Source organism: Nycticebus coucang, chromosome 4 (assembly GCF_027406575.1).
Source record: "Nycticebus coucang isolate mNycCou1 chromosome 4, mNycCou1.pri, whole genome shotgun sequence".
Classification (NCBI taxonomy): domain Eukaryota; kingdom Metazoa; phylum Chordata; class Mammalia; order Primates; family Lorisidae; genus Nycticebus; species Nycticebus coucang.
Window position 1 is genome coordinate 83,612,657 of NC_069783.1, and position 17,411 is coordinate 83,630,067.

Here is a 17,411-nt window from a genome sequence, read left to right on the forward strand (position 1 = left end):
CGGAGGAGGAGGAAGAGGAGGAGGAGGCGGCGGCCGGGAGCCGGGGGAGAGGGGCGGGGGGTGGGTCGGGGGAGGGGAGGAGCGGGATTTGCGGAGCGCGGCGCCGCTGCCGGGAGCCGGCGGGCCCGAGAGTGACCGAGTCACGGCGGGCGCCGGCGGAGCCGCGGCGTCGGACCCGCCTCCTGGAGGAGCTCAGCCCCGGCCAGGCCCGGCCCCATTCCCGCCCCGCGCCGCCTCCCCGCCGCCGCCGCCGCCGCGGGAGCGCTCCCCTGCCCACCCCGCCCCCGCGGCCGAGCCCGGGAGTCGAGTGGGAGTCGGCCGGCCGGCGCGGGTAGCGCCGGGACCCCGCGGGGGACACTGCAGCCGGAGCCCGGGAGGGGCCGCGCCGCCACCGTCTGAACTAGGATGTCCCGACATGAAGGTGAGAGGAGCCCCCGCCCCCACCCCACCGCTCGGGCCTCGGCCTACCCCGCCCGGACCGGCGCCGCGGAGGGCGGCCGGGAAGCGGCGAAGACTTTGGCCGAGCCCGAGCCGGGCCCGAGGCGCTGGGCCCGGGAGCGAGCGAGGACGGAGATCTGCGGCGCCGCTGCCGCCGCCGCCACCACGGCCGCGGCCCTGAGCTGGGCCTGGTGCCGGAGGCGGGGCGGCCGGGGCAGCCGGAGGGTTTGCACTGTCATGGGGTGGGGGGGGAGGGGAGGCGGCGGAGCCCGTTACCGGCGGGAGCCCGGCCCTCGGGACTGATACCGGACGTCGAGGCCCGCCCTGCCGGCCCGGGAGCCCTGGGCCCCGGCGCGGCCTAGCGCTCTCGCCGCCCCGGAAGGGCCCGGTATGGTCGCAGAGCCGGGCCGCGGGCAGCGGCTGTGGGCAGAAGAGCCAGCCCGGGACCTGCGGGTGCGTCGGGTCGACGGGAGACAACGGCGAGTCCCCCCGCCTGCGAGCGACCGCGGGGCGGGCTGGAGGCTTTGCGGCCGGGGGAAGGGAAGCTCCCGCCGCCTGGAGCCCGCCTGGCCTCGCGGCTAGGCCTCGGCGCGTCCCTGGGCTCGGGTAACCAAGTTCCCAGGGTGGATCCAACCCGGCCGCGGCGAACAAACTCCCTGCTCAGTCACCTCGCCGGAGCGAGCTTGCTCACGGCCTGCCCTAGGGCCCTCACCGGCGTGTGCTGCCTACCAAACCAGGTTTTGATAAATGACCGTACTGGAGTCTGTGAATAGTGGGGGGGGGGGGGGTGCGTTTTGGACTTTGTTGTACCATTTAAAAGCACGGTTGGGGTACAGTTGAACTAAGCACAAAGCTCTAACCCAGTCCCAGGACACAAAGAGATAAATGTTTGGAGTTGATGTATGGGCATTGAGCTGATAAAAAATAAGTTAACTTTAATTTACTGCCATATGGTTTAGAAAAGGGGGGGGGGTGTTTTCTTTGTTCACTACTACTGGTTTTAAGTAAAAGTATGAAGAGCCTCGGCGAAAAGTTTATCCTTGTGAGGTTAATGGAAAATTGTAGATGTAGCTTTAAGGTATTGTGTACTCATGATTTTAAAATCCTGTATAGGTGATGTAGGAATGGAGGAAGTTTAGTGAGTCAGATTAATGTGTACTTAACACCGTAAGAAGGGTATTCTTCGGGAAATACAAACCTTATTAGAATTTCAAGGTTGAAAAACCCAGAATGATTAAGTTATATTTAGAGTAAGTTTTAGAATTAGCATTACTAATTGCAACGTTAAGATGGAATCAAAGAATATTTTGTGTTCAAGGTTTCTGTATTTTAAAAGTTGCAAAGCTAATAGGAAGTATAGTATATTTTCTTCACAAAGTATTTATTGAGTACTGTGTTCAAATTTTGGACATAATGAAGTGATGTACTTAGTTTAATTAAAAGTAACATAGAAATATTTGGAAACTATACCTGTTTTCATATTTTATCTGCTGAATGGAAATGTATCCCATCTCTGTAATTTTAAAAAGAATCAAGTTTAAATTTGGGGTATTAAAGTTTATCTTAAACTGTAGTCTTATGTACATTGACCACCTTTAAGACAGAATGAAAGAGAGCAATAGCTGCAGGCTCTTCTGAGAGCTAGGAGAATTAAAATTACAGAATCATAGTCATGCAAGAAGGATGTTTGAAACCCATTCTCCTTGCTTTAAGAAAGCATCCAGAGAATTCCAGACTGAGCATTCTGATTGAATGCTGTCCTAGGATAAAGGTTCCTTCACCCTCAGTGCTCTGTTGGAGTAATTAAAATCCCATAATCGGAACATTATTGAATGTAACATACATCTTGTGATTTAAGTCCATTTTCCCCTGTTTAGTCCTCTGGAAAAGCATATGGTTATGAAACATACTACTTTTTAGTTATTTGAATGTAACTGAGCCTCCACTCACTAATAACACACCTTTCCTGGTAACTCATACTAATGTCAAGTATTTCTGAAAAAGAAACATTCGTAAATCTGTTGAAAACTTGTAGTACAGTATTTGACTAGTGATTATCTTTTACGGGTCTAGTTAGTCAATGGCCTAAAGCAGGGATAGCCTCATGAACTACATTTTACTCATTAGATACATATTTGGTGGAATGTTTGTTGAGGCTGCCATTATTGTCATCTCTAAGAATTTAACCTATCAGCAAATGTAGTGTGATACCCTCACTGTTATCGGTTCCTTTCTTATCTTTGTCTTTTATTGGACCAACTAATCCTATTTCTTTTAGTGTATCTTCAGTGATAATGATTTTTGAACTCTCTTAATCATCTATTCACCTCCAAATTCGCTGTAGTTCTCCTTGTTTCCTGTTGGTAATGTGACCCAGAACTGGATGTAGCAATCTAGTAAAAGGTCTGAGCTATGCTGCCTATAATGTACTTGCATGGTGCTTCTTTTTCAGGGTGTTCTGCTGCAAGTAATTTGTTACTTTGTCTTTGTGCCCACTCTAACCAGTTGCACTGTATTATATGATTGTATTAATGATGTAACTTTGGACAACACAGACCAGGATGGACGCCTCAACCTTATGAAGCAGTGGACATCCAACCATGAGCATAGAGAAGTGCTCTATTCCAGGAGTCAGCAGTAGTAAATGTAGTCTTAGCAAGCTGTGAGATTTCTGTCAGCTCTGGTGCAGTAGGAAAGCAGCTATAGACAACATGTAATTGAATAAGTATGGCTGTGGTCCAATTAAAACTTTATTTATGGACACTGACATTTGAATTTCATATAATTTTCTTGTGTTACAAAATATGATTCTATGTTTGATTCCACCACCCCACCATTTAAAAATATAAAAACCATCTTAGCTTTGAGGCTGATGATAGCCAGATTTGGCTCAAGGGCTATAGTTTGCCTACCTCTGCTCTAGATTAGAGCTTTAGAGAGTTGATGGAACTGGAACTGTTGGGAGTGTAGAAAGGGCCCACTCTGCTTGGTATTCCATTGTTTCTTTTGGGTAACGGGGAGTGAGTCCATGGATGGAATCAGTTCTTCTGTACCTCCGTTTCCAGCAGCACCACATAGATTTGGATAGAAGTAATCCTTCCTCAGGCTCCTTATTTTCCCAGACCCTGTCTGAGTGGAGATGGCAGTGTATCAGTTACTACATCAATTAAGTTTCCTACTTGGCCATTATGACTTTTCTAAGGAGAATTCCAGGGCTTCCTTTAACTCACTTTGTAGTGTTCTTGTTGTGTTAATAAACATTTTACAGACTAGTGCTCAATCGCCTTTTTTTTTTTTTGAGTCTCAGTTTGCTGCCCTCAGTAGAGTACCCTGGCATCATAGCTCATAGCAACCTCAAACTCTTGGGTTTGAGTGGTTCTCTTGCCTTAGCTGCCACAACGCCCAGCTATTTTTAGGGACAGGGTCTTGCCGTTGCTCAGGCTGGTCTCAAACCTGTAAGCTCAGGCTAGGATTACAGACGCCAGCCACCTCAGTGCCCAGTGCTCGATCACTTTATATTCATGATACTAACACTGTCTGGTTCTGTATTGTACACAGCAAAACCAATCTTTTTATCTGTGTATTTTTTTAAATGTTTCACTACCATACTTTTAAATACATTTCAAATAATAAGTTATTAAAGCTTAAAACTCACTTATCACATTACTCAGTGCTTATTAGCTAAGATGAAATTATGAATGTTCTTGCTTGAATTGGAACCTAATCGATTACCTGGACTTAGATATACATATATTACCTTAAATAATTTAACTTTTATTCACTTCCTGCTAATAAGCACTCTGCTAGTTACCAAGGAATGTGGGGATGAATGAACGAGGCATAACTTAAGTCTGACTAAGATGCATTTATACAGAGCTTCCATAGCACAATGTGAAACCTGCCATGAAGAAGGGATAAACAAATTGATGACAAAATAGTACCAGTTTTTTTCTTAATAATTTTGCCCAAATTCAAGAAGAAATGTATTTTTTATTTTTTTTTTTTGAGAAAGGGTCTTGCTTTTGTTGCTCAGGCTAAAGTATAGTGGTATCATCATATTGCTCACTGCAACCTTAAACTGGTGGGCTTAAGCCACCCTCCTGCCTCAGCCTCCCGAGTAGCTGGGACTACGGATATACAGCTGGCTAATTTTTCTTTTGTTTATTTATTTTTAGAGATAGGGACTTGCTGTGTTGCCCAGGCTGACCTTGAACTCTGGCCTTAAGCAGTCCTTCCACCTCATTCTTCCAAAGTGCTAGGATTTCAGGCATGAGCCACCACCCTTCCCCTAACTTTTTTTTTTTTTTTTTTTTTTTTTTTTTTAGTGCCTTAACTCTTTCTCTCCTCACCCCACCCCACCCCACTCTCCTGCCTTTGGAGACAATCTTACTATGTTTTCCCAGGCTAGAGTGCCAGCACAGCAACCTCAAACTCCTAGCCTCAAGTGATCCTCCTGCCTCAGCCTCCCTACCTACTGTCCCAAGTAGCTGGGACTACAGGCACCTGGCACAAAACCTGGCTAATTTTTTCTAGTTTTAGTAGAGACCAGGTCTCTCTCTTGGTCAGGCTGGTCTGGAATTCCTCAGCTTAAGCAATCCTCCCGCCTCGGCCTTCCAGTAGTGCTAATATTACAGGTGTGAGCCACCGCGCCCATCTTTGGACCACTCTTGATTTGGGGTAAAATTGCTTGAGATTTCAAATAGAGTTCTTATTTTTACCTTATTTATAATTACCCTAGCTTTTTGAGGATTTTCACATGTAAAAATGGTAGTGGATAAAAAGGCAGGTGATCATATTATGCTGTTCTCAAGAGCATCTAATACTATTTATTTTCAAAATAAAAAGTTCAAGACTTGTAGTCCCAGCTACTTGGGAGGCTGAGACAAGAGAATCGCTTAAGCCCAGGAGTTGGAGGTTGCTGTGAGCTGGGTGAGGCCACAGCATTCTACCGAGGGCCATAAAGTGAGACTCTGTCTCTACAAAAAAAAAAAAAAAAGTTCAAGACCATAGGCCATTAATCTAGTTAGTGCCTTTGTTTTTAACTGACAAAAATTGTGCATGTTTATCATGTACAGCATGATGTTTTGAAATATGTACATATTGTAGAATGTCAGTTCTAACTTTTTGAAAGTTGTACTATTTTCTGAGTAGATTTTAGTTTTCTCCTCAAAACATGCTGTCCGGCACTAAAAACACACATACTGACAGTCCTAGAGTGAATTGCAATACTTTTGGTTTCAAGATTCAGGGACAATACCAGGATTGGTAATTAGCATGTGATTTTAATGGGATGCCTTTTGCCTTTTTGTAGAAAAGTAAATTGACTCCCACTGATGAGATCCTTACCTTCCTGTCTTCTTACAACTTATTTTATAATACTTAATCTATTAAAAGATTAGGACATTCTAAACACTTGGAATTTCAATAAAGCATGAATAGCATTACCTTGATTTTGAATAGGAATAGATATGGTTGTAAATTTATTGTGCATTATGTCTTTTTTTTTTTGAAGTTTTTGGGTAGGGCCTCGCTTGAACCCACCACCTCCAGTATATGGGGCCGGTGCCCTACTCCGTGAGCCACAGCTGCTGCCCCTGCATTATGTCTTGATTTCAAGGATCTTTTATTTCATGCTTTCATATAAAGTGCATTTGAAGTCCATTCCCCCATATTTTGGCATTCATGTTTAAGTTAAAATGTAGTAAACTATAACTTTTGTTTTCAATTGAGGATTTCATATAAAAGAAATTCCTTTTAGTCTTAGAATTTTATTCTTTTTTTTTTTTTTTTTTTGGCCGGGGCTGGGTTTGAACCCACCACCTCTGGCATATGGGGCCGGCGCCCTACCCCTTTGAGCCACAGGCGCCACCCAGAATTTTATTCTTTTAAGAGACAAGCCTGTGTTGTCCAGATTGGGGTCCAACTCCTAGGCTCAAATGACCCTTCTACTTAAGTCTCCCAAGTAGCTGGGACTACAAGAGCCATCCTACCCCCCTAGTTTTAGAATTTTAAGGTGTATTAGGAATAATCGTGTTTAAAGCTAGTAAAACTTTTTCATAGTAGGAGCTTACAAAATTTCTTTCTTTTTTTTTTTGAGACAGAGTCTCACTATGTTGCCCTTGGTAGAGTGCTGTGGCGTCACAGTTCACAGCAACCTCAAACTCTTGGGCTTAAGCGATTCTCTTGCCTCGGCCTCCCAAGTAGCCTCCCACCACAGCGCCCAGCTATTTTTGTGTGTGTGTGTTTGTTGTTATCATTGTTGTTTGGCAGGCCTAGGCTGGGTTTGAACCCGCCAGTTCTGGTGTATGTGTCTGGTGCCCTAGCCACTGAGCTATAGGCGCCGAGCCAGGAGCTTAGAAAATTTCTGATGTAACGTGAACAAATAAATCTGTTCATATCAGACTCGTAATTTTTTAAAAAGAAAACCACGTACTTATGAGTTATAACTTAATTTTTAAAACATTAGCTTTATAGTATCTACCATATACCTTTGCCCAGGCCTTTTGTTTTTAAAGTGGAAGTTCTAAAAGTAATTTTTTTTTTTTTTTTTTTTTTTTGTAGAGACAGAGTCTCACTTTATGGCCCTTGGTAGAGCGCCGTGGCCTCACACAGCTCACAGCAACCTCCAACTCCTGGGCTTAAGCGATTCTCTTGCCTCAGCCTCCCTAGTAGCTGGGACTACAGGCGCCTGCCACAACGCCTGACTATTTTTTGGTTGCAGTTTGGCCAGGGCTGGCGCCTTACCTAAGCCACAGGCGCCACCCCTAAAAGTAATTTTTTTTTCTTTGTTGTTGTTTTTTTTTTTCCTTTCCTTCTCTCTTCTGATAAGCGTCCAGATTAGAGTATGAGTTAGGAGTGATTTTAGAGATTCATTTTATTTTTTTTCTGAGACAGAATCTCATTATGTTGCCCTCGGTAGAGTGTGATGGCATCACAGCTCACAGCAACCTCAAACTCTTGGGCTTAAGCGATTCTCTCGCCTCAGCCTCCCCAGTAGTTGGGGCTACAGGCTTCTGCCACAACGTCCGGCTATTTTTTGGTTGTGGTTGTCATTGTTGTTTGGCAGGCCCTGGCTGGATTACAACCTTCCAGTTCTGATGAATGTGGCTGGCGCCTGCCCCGCTAAGCTACAGGCACCGAGCCTGTTTCTTTGTTTTTGAGAGAGAGTCTTAGTCCAGTGGTTTTCAAGCCATGGGTCACAACCCACAGGAACTGTGTAAAGAGCTGTGACATTAAGAAGATTGAGAACCACTGGTCTTAGTCTGTTGCTCTAAGAAGATTGAGAACCACTGGTCTTAGTCTGTTGCTCTGAGTTGAATGCTATAGCAGCAGCTTACCTCACAGCAACCTCAAACTCCTAGGCTCCTGCCTCAGGAGCCATTCCCCTGCCTCAGCCTCCCAAGTAGCTAGGATGACAGGCGTCTGTCATAATGCCTGACTAGTTTTTCTATTTTTAGTAGAGATTAGAGCTCGCTCTTGCTCAGGCTGGTCTCAAACTCCTGAGCTTAAGCAGTCTACCTGTCTTGGCCTCCCAGAGTACTAAGATTACAGGCGGGAGCCACCGCACCTGGCCTCCAAAAGTAATTTTTAGTGGAAGTGAAGGTATTGTTGAGTTATTCTAGAAGTAGTTTTTTTTATTACTTAATAGATAGTGTTGTGGGGCTACTATCATGAAATGGACTCAAAGGAAACGTTCCCTGTACTTTATATCTATAAAAATTAAAAGTACAGTACTGTTCATAGTAAGTCTTTGTTTATAGAAGATTAATTTATGTTAATTTTAGTGTTGTGCTAAAGGCCATGGTGGTTTCCATTTTCTTAAAATGCTAGGGTATAATTTTTTTTGTCACCGAAGTTACTTATTAAAATGGAAGAAAGAGCCCCTAACAGGCATACAGATCAGGCAGTTTTGATGTGTAAGACATGTCCTGATTCATGTTAGAGATCAGGGATAAGGCAGGCAGTTTTCTACGGAAGCATTATTATCTCGATTACATGGGAAGGAAGTGAGTGGTCAGAAGAAGGGTATTCTTGGGACAGTCAGCAAAGAGGCCAGGTGGGTGTTGGCAGAAGAAAGACAGGCAAAGTGGGTACGAAGCTTGGAAATGATCTGTAACTACAGGGTGTTAGAAACAGAAAACCAGCTTTCATGCCTGATGGAGTGTCCTAAGAGCGGAGTATCAGGAGGTGAAATCTCAACGTCCAGCGAAATTTACAGGAGATGAATTGCCTTGTTAGGCACCTTCTACAGTGCCATTTCGTATTTGGTAATCATGGTTACTGCCTAATTGAATTGTTTTTCGTTGTCTCTGAATTGTAGCAAAGCAGAGTTGTGGGTCCTTTCACTTCATTAAACAGCTAATTAGTCATGTCTCTTCTATAGCCACAGTGCAAGCCAGCAGTCCAGCAAACTTTGCCAGTGGCCACAAGGGGTAGAGTATGGGAAGGGCCACTGGGAAGAAAGTATGAATGTATCCTTATAAATCGATTACTGCTGCTAGAAAAACACAACTGAAATCACAAGAGTAGGTCATTTGTGTCACCTTCAGCTAGGAGGGAGCAGAACAGTAAGTGGGTGAAGCCTCTTGATATCATGATTAATTAGGTGCACATTTTCTCCTGTCAAATTGTGTGGGTTTTTTCTCTCATACTGGTAGTCAGCGCCAGTATCATGAACTTCAACCAACTTTTTCTTTTTTTTTTTTTTTTTCCGTAGAGACAAGAGTCTCACTTTATGGCCCTTGTAGAGTGCCGTGGCATCACACGGCACACAGCAACCTCCAACTCCTGGGCTTAAGCGATTCTCTTGCTTCAGCCTCCCGAGTAGCTGGGACTACAGGCGCCCGCCACAACACCCGGCTATTTTTTGGTTGCAGTTCAGCCGAGGCCGGGTTTGAACCCACCAGCCTCGGTATATGGGGCTGACGCCCTCAACCAACTTTTTCTATAGTAAGAGGATTTTTGTTAGGAGAGTTGCTTTTTAGAGTACTAAGTTGATTAGTTGACTGTTAGAATAATCACAGGTGTATTTGACTATAATTTACTTTTTGGTTATGACTTAACTTTTATTGTTCCTTTAAGACTGTCACCCTCCCCACTCAACAAAGTTAAGGGTCTTTACAGTGGCACTCCCACCTTATTCTCCAGGCATTTTTTATGCTGTAATTGTTTACCCGTCTGCCTCCTCCACAAACTACCTGAGAGGCAGATGTAATGTTATGCCAACCTTTGTACCTTAACTGTCTAGCATAGTCTGGGTTATGGGAAGCTGGGTGAACATTTGTGAGTGATTGTTAGATATGTTACTACTTGTCTAAAAACTGGTGAGAGTGGAAAACGCTCTCTGTTTTTATCTGGGAGAGCTGGAGGAATGGGAATTGTGGGAAAGAGAACTTGGAACCTTCACAGCAGTAAGAGGGATGATAAACTATACAGGTAGTCCCTGAGTTACAAACATCCAACTGACATTCGACTTGTACTCAAGAATGGAGGCTATTATAGGTAATAGATAAACGTACCTATTCCAACTTACATGCAAATTCAATTCAACAATCCTACAGAACCTGTCTTGTTCTAACCCAGGGACTGCCTATAATACATAGGGCAAAAATAATTGAGAGGAACTGACTCCTGGTGGAGTGACCTGGAAGGATACTCAGGGTACTTAATTGCTTTATTCTATCTCTGACTCTGGTTTCAGATTTTTTTTTTTTTTTTTTTTTTTTTTGAGACAGTCTCACTATGCCGCCCTCTGTAGACTGCCATGGTGTCACAGCAAGCTCCAACTCTTGGGCTTCAGCAATTCTCTTGCCTCAGCCTCCCAAGTAGCTGGGACTACAGGCACCCACCACAACACCTGGCTATTTTTTTGTTGCAGTGTCATTGTTTAGCTGGCCTGGGCCGGGTTTGAACCTGCCAGCCTTCGTGTATATGGCTGACTCTAACCACTGTGCTACGGGCACTGAGCCTCTGGTTTCAGTTTAACTGGCCATGGATTCTGCATATTGTGTGTGAGTTTTCTGGTTCATTCAGCCATTCATTCATTCACTGAATATTGATGGACTTTGAACTCTCGAAGTCCTCTCCAGCACAAGCCGCAAGTTGTTGACCCCTTGCTGGAAGATGATGATACTCAGTGGGTTTGAAATCCATGTTTGGAAATTAAATGCTTTCCTGATGCACAGGCGGCTGTTTTCCAAGGTGGCTGTTTTCCAAGGTGCTGAAATTAGTCTTTGAAGCTTATGTTTTATGACAGGATAATTAAATCATGTAAATATCTTAAAGTTTTGGCAATATTTGTTTACTCTGCCCTTTTTAAGCATATTTTCATTTATGTTTCCCAATTACTTGTAATTCTGCCCAGCAGCACATTTCTTTCCTTAACAATATTGTCTTTCAATGGGGAGCCTTTTAATAAAGGATTTGTTTTGTAAAATTTTGATTCTGTCAAAAGGCCACACTCAAGGATCCGAAAGGCCACACATGGCCCAGAGGCCACAGGTTCCTCACCCCCTGAGAATAATTTATTCTTGGTCTACTAGTCTTCTCCTTTGCTGTCCTCTATGGCTGTAGAGGTTTGGCAGTGAAGGCAAATGAGAAGCTTTCTGAATTAGGAGTTACAGACATTGATGTAGAACAGCCAGGGATTATATAAAGGAGTTGTTACAGATGTGTCCATTCTTTTCTGTAAGAATGAAATACATGCTGGGAGCTGGGATGATTGGATAATGGATGGGAACCAGGTAGTTTTTATATTCAGATATCTTGACATTCAGCCTTACTGACACTGTTAGGGATTCTGAAACAGATAATTGCAATTTGAAATGAATGCAACTGTGCAATGTGTTTTTATGGCTATAGATAGGGATATACATGTTGGTTGTAGAGATGGGACTGATCTTCCTTTCCCTAGCATATAGAGTGATTAGAACCTCAAGTGACTACAGGCCATAATCCTAGCACTCTGGGAGGCCAAAGTGGGTGGATTCCTTGAGCTCTGGAGTTTGAGAACAGCCTGAGCAAGAGTGAGACCCCCGTCTCTGAAAAATAGAAAACAAAAAAATTAGGGTGTCATGGCAGGCACCTGTAGTCCCCAACTACTCTGGAGGCTGAGGTAGGAAAATCGCTTGAGCCCATGAGCTTGTAGTTGCTATGAGCTTGACACTCCAGCCTGGGCGACAGAGGGAGACTCTAGAAAAACCCAAAAAATTAACCTCAAGGGACAGTGGATGAGAAATATAGGTGTTCCTGTATTAGACCAGGCTAATACAGGACATACTATGTCTTCATGTTTCTTCATTGCTTTGGGTCATTTCTTACAAGCTTTTAAAAACTGACTCAACAGAAAAGGGGACAGCAAGTCTACATGCAGAATTGAGGTAGACCATTGCTATCCAATAGAAATTTAATTTGTAATTAAATTGTAATTTGTAATATGTAATTTTAAATTCTCAGGTAGCCATATTAAAAAAAATTTCTTCTAAAAAAAAATAAATTTCTTCTTAGTAAGGTATCTCAAGAATGGAAGAAAAAGTATCCAATGTACTCAGCCCTACTATGAAACTAATTTATAGCTTTCTTTTTTTTTTTAAGTTTTCTTTTTTTGTCACCCTCAATAGAGTGCCATTGCCTCAGAGCTCACAGCAACCTCCAGCTCTTGGGCTAGGGTGATTCTTTTGCCTCAGCCTCCTGAGTACCTGGGAATACAGGTGCTGGCCAGAACGCCCGGCTATTTTTGTTGCAGTTGCCACTGCTGTTTTAGCTGGCTGGGGCCGGATTCGAACCTGTCACCCTTGGTATATGGGGTTGGCCCCCTACCCACTGAGCCACAGGCACCACCCTAATTTATAGCTTTCATATGAAAGCTATAACCCAATTATAACCTAAGAATGTGGGGAAAGAGGAAAGGGAGGGGAGGGGAGGGGAGGGGGAAGGATGGGCAAAGGGAGAGTAATTGGTGGGACCACACCTACGGTGCATCTTACAAGAGTACATGTGAAACTTACTAAATGTAGAATATAAATGTCTTAACACAATAACTAAGAAAATGCCAGGAAGGCTGTGTTAACCAGTATGATGAAAATATGTCAAATGGTATATAAAACCAGTGTATGGTGCCCCATGATTGCATTAATGTACACAGCTATGATTTAATAATAAATAAATTAAAAATTAAAAGGGTAACATTTTAATAATTTAATAACTATCCAGTATATCCAAGATAGCATTTTGACATGTAAATAATATAAGAATTGTTAATGAGATATTTTTAGTTTTTTTCTTATCAAGTTTTTTTTTTTTTTTGAGACAGTCTTACTCCGTTGCTCTGGATTAAGTGCCATGTTGTCATCATAGCTCACAGCAACCTCTGACTCTTGGGCACAGGTGACCCCCTTGCCTCAGCTTCCTGAGTAACTGGGACTATGGGTGTTGGCCACGACACCCGCCTAGGTTTTTTTTTATTTTTTTAGTAGAGACGAGGTCCTGCTCTTGCTCAGGATGGTCTGAACTCCTAAGTTCAAGCAATCCAGCATTTAACCTTCCTAGAGTGCTAGGATTACAGATGTGAGAGCCACCATGCTCAACTTTCTTACCAACTCTTAAGTCTTAAATTTTACATTGAGCATATTTTAGTTTAGGTGCTAAATTTTTGTTAAAAATACCTGATCTTAGCTGAGAAACTTCTTTAGACCTGTGTATTGAGTGTCTGCTAGTTCATCTGCCTCTTTTTGTAGGTACATTGTAATACAGTATTGCCTTCTACTTTTTGGGCCATTCATAATGTTCATTTCTGCTTCAGTTTCATAAGAATCATAAGAACCTAGATTTTACTTTTTTTTTTTTTTGTAGAGACAGAGTTTCACTTTATGGCCCTCGGTGGAGTGCCATGGCATCACACAGCTCACAGCAACCTCCAACTCCTGGGCTTAAGCGATTCTCTTGCCTCAGCCTCCCAAGTAGCTGGGACTGCAGGCGCCCGCCACAATGCCCAGCTATTTTTTGTTGCAGTTTGGCCGGGGCCGGGTTTGAACCCACCACCCTCCGTATATGGGGCCGGTGCCTTACCGACTGAGCCACAGGTGCCGCCCTAGATTTTACTTTTTTGTTGTTGTTGTTGTTTTTGCAGTTTTGGCCAGGGGCCCGGCTTGAACCCACCACCCTCAGTATATGGGGCCAGGGCCCTACCCCTTGAGCCACAGGCACCGCCCAAGATTTTACATTTTTTAACCTTAAAATTACATTTAACCCACTTTGGCAGTGTATAGTGTGGAGGAGCTATTTTAGGGTGGTCTGGAAGGGCCTATCTGAAGATAGGACACTCAAAGAAAAACCTGAATTAAGTGAGAGATAATTTACAAGAGAAAAGTTATGGCTGAAGATAAACCAAGTGCAGAGGTCCTGAAATTTGGAATGGCAGAGAGGCCCTGTGACTGCAGGATAGTTATTGAGGTGAAAAGGGAAATGAAGTTGGTACAGTCAGCACCAGATCCTGCATACCATCCTCGTGTAGGCAGCAGTGAGAACTCTTGAATTGTGAGTGCTTTGGGAAACACTGAGAAGCCCTGCTTCTATAGCAGTCTTTTTGGCTAAACAGATGGCAGAGGCTAGAAAGTAACGTGTTCCAAAAGTCTCTAAGAAACATTTCTTTATAAACTTTCCCTCACTCTTTAAGCTTTGTCTTGCTTTGCCCCCATGTATGTATGTACTCTATGTAGCTGATGTTTCCTAGAAAGGTATAAGGTTTGGTAGAGAGCAGATGTCCCAGGTTTGAATGAAAAGCCCTTGAGCCCAGAAATTGGGTCATCTTTAGCACTTTAAAAACATTAAAAAATATATATAACACATAGTATTTTATATTCTAGTTGTTACATATGTGTGTAATAAAATAAGAGTTTTGCAAAATAGTACTTATCTTTGAAAGATTTTCTTTTCTTTCTTTTTTCTTTTCTTTTCTTTTTTTTGGGGGGGCAGTCTAATTTTGTCACCTTCGGTAGAGTGCTACTGCTTCCTGTCTCACACTGCCTCAAGCTCTTGGGCTCAAGTAATCCTCTTGCTTCAGCCTTCTGAGTATAGGTGCCTACCACAACACCTGGCTGTTTTTTTTTTTTTTTTGTAGAGACAGAGTCTGACTGTACCGCCCTCGGGTAGAGTGCCCTGGCGTCACACGGCTCACAGCAACCTCTTAACTCTTGGGCTTACGCAATTCTCTTGCCTCAGCCTCCCGAGCAGCTGGGACTACAGGCGCCCGCCACAACGCCTGGCTATTTTTTGGTTGCAGTTTGGCCGGGGCTGGGTTTGAACCCGCCACCCTCGGCATATGGGGCTGGCGCCCTACTCACTGAGCCACAGGCGCCGCCCCATACCTGGCTATTTTTTAGAGACTGGGGTCTTGCTCTTGCTCAGGCTGGTCTTGAACTCCTGGCCTCGGCCTCCCAGGGTGCTAGGATTACAGTTGTGAGTCAGTGTGCCTAGCCCTTTCTTCTTTTTCTCTCTTTCTCTCTCCTTCCTTCCTTTCTTCCCTCCTTTCCCCTTGCTTCCCCTTCCTCTGCCTCTTCCCTCTCTCTTCCCCCCCTCTTCCACTTTCCTTTCTTCCCTCCGCCCCCCTTTTTTTGAGACAAAGTTCTACTCTGTTGACCTAGGCTTATGTGCTGTGGAGTTAGCCTAGCTCACAGAAACCTCTAACTCCTGGATTCTACGAATCTTCCTGCCTTCAGCCTCCCACATAGTTGAGACTACAGGTGTACACCACAATGCAGGGCTATTTTCTTTTCTTTTTTCTTTTCTGTCTTGCTGTGTCACCCTGGGTAGAGTACGTGGTATCATTATAGTCCACTGCAACCTCAAACTCCTGGGCACTAGCGATTCTTTGGCCTTAGCCTCCCAAGTAGCTGGGACTACAGGTGCCCAACCCCACACCCAGCTAATTTTTTCTTTCTTTCTTTATTTTGAGACAGAGCCTCAGTTTATTGCCCTCGGTAGAGTGTCATGGCGTCACAGCTCACAGCAACCTCCAGCTCCTGGGCTTAGGCAATACTCTTGCCTCAGCCTCCTGAGCAGCGGGACTACAGGCGCCTGCCAGAATGCCCAGCTATTTTTTTGTTACACTTTGGCCAGGGCCAGGTTTGAACCCGCCACCCTTAGTAAATGGGGCCGGTGCCCTACCCACTGAGCCACAGGCGCCAGGTTTTGCTCTTGCTCAGGCTGGTCTCAAACACCTGACCACAAGCAATCTTCCTGCCTCAGCCTCCTAGAGTGCTAGGATTATAGTCATGAGCCCCTGCACCTGGCCTTAATATACTCTTTCTAATTGTTTCATTAAAAACAACATTGGTGGGCAGCGCCTGTGGCTCATTGATAGGGTGCCGGGGTCGAACCCAGCCCTGGAGAAACTGCAACAAAAAAAAAAATAGCCAGGTGTTGTGGCCAGCGTGCCTATAGTCCCAGCTACTGGGGAGGCTGAGGCAAGAGAATCGCCTAAGCCCAAGAGTGGAGAGTGCTGTGAGCTGTGATGCCATAGCACTCTACCAAAGGTGACAAAAAGAGACTCTGTCTGTAAAAAAAAAAAACCCACTGGTCGTAACTGTCTAGATCAGTGGTTGTTTACCTTCCTAATGCTGCTACCATTTAATACTGTCCCTGTGGGTCGCGACCCACCAGGTTGAGAACTGCTGATCTCTATTGACCTCATATTCTGCTCATGGGTTGTGACCTGCTATTGAAAAATGCTGGCCTAGGCTGTTTAATCCAAACCTTTGAGGTGTTTTTTTTTTTTTTTGCGGTTTTTGGCCAGGGCTGGGTTTGAACCCACCACCTCCGGCATATGGGTCCGGTGCCCTACTCCTTTGAGCCACAAGCGCCACCCCTAAACCTTTGAGTTCTTAAGTGCAAGGTATTATGATAGGTGCTGTGGAGTATATAGAAAACTCAGACTTTTTCCTCTTGGATGGAAGCAGTAGGTCTAAGTATGTAAAATAGCTGTACTATGACTAGGGCAGTAAAAGGTGTGTCTGTTACAGGCTGGTGTATCAAATCATTTACTTCAGATTCTGTAATGTTGGCAAGTGGAATGGGGTGTTATTTGGGCATGAGAGAAAGGATTTCCAAATAGTTGCCATTTAAACTCAGGATGTGAAGAAGTACTGTATTTTCATAGGAATAGTTAGGAAGGGGTGTTTACTAAGGGAGAGAATGATAGTAGTAAACTGCAGAGCTAAGAAAACATGAGTTGTGTTGGAGAAAGGTGGGTGGGACAACAGTGAAGAGACCAGAGTTTCTGGACCAGAAGGCTCTAGTATGTAAGTGGGGGGAGTGAGGTATATTAGAAAGATTGATTGATTTACCTAAGGCTCCAAGGGGGAAGTGGGACAAGGAGCCATTTGTTCTGACTTCCGGTTCAGTGCTAGAAGTCTGTTTTCTCATGTGTAAAAGAGGGACACTCGTGCTTATTTGGCTTCTCTTCAAGGGTCGTTGTGGAAATGAAATGCCAGTGCATGTAAGGTTTTCCAAACTAGATAAAACACTGTGTGAACATAATGTGATGGTATTTTTATCATGGGAGATAAAATTAGAAATGGGAGTTGGAGCAAGGTAAATAAATAAGTGAAGGACTTTGATTGTCACATGAAGGTCAATTTTGTCTTTTGTCTATACTGATTATGGGATGGTGAGGGATAGTGCACTGAAACTTTTAAGCAGAGAAAGAGAACAAGGACGGATGTTGTATTTTAGACTGGTGTGGTAGTGAGAGATAGATTGGTGCCTACACCAGGGAAATCCGTTAGAGGCTTTCTGCTGGAATGAGCTTGAAATAAAAAGGGTCTGAATTAGTCAATGGCAGTAGGAACAGAAAGGAAAAAGATGACTTGAGATAAACTCTTACTGTCAGAGAGCAAGGAATAAAGTGTAAATGTAGGACAACCAGCCAGACTGCTAGAAGAATAGCAGGTTCTTCTAGTAAATTGGGAAGACAGGAG

At 44.2% G+C, this 17,411-nt stretch overlaps 1 protein-coding gene across 1 annotated transcript in view; it reads left to right on the plus strand.

Annotated features, from left to right (window-relative positions):
- The first annotated feature begins 60 nt into the window (after positions 1 to 60).
- KCMF1 (potassium channel modulatory factor 1) overlaps positions 61 to 17,411 on the plus strand; it is an 86,054-nt gene continuing 68,703 nt past the window's right edge. The window contains exon 1 of the mRNA XM_053586787.1: positions 61 to 421. Coding sequence (XP_053442762.1) covers positions 406 to 421 — 16 coding nt within the window. The 5' untranslated portion in view covers positions 61 to 405. The remainder of the gene's footprint in view (positions 422 to 17,411) is intronic.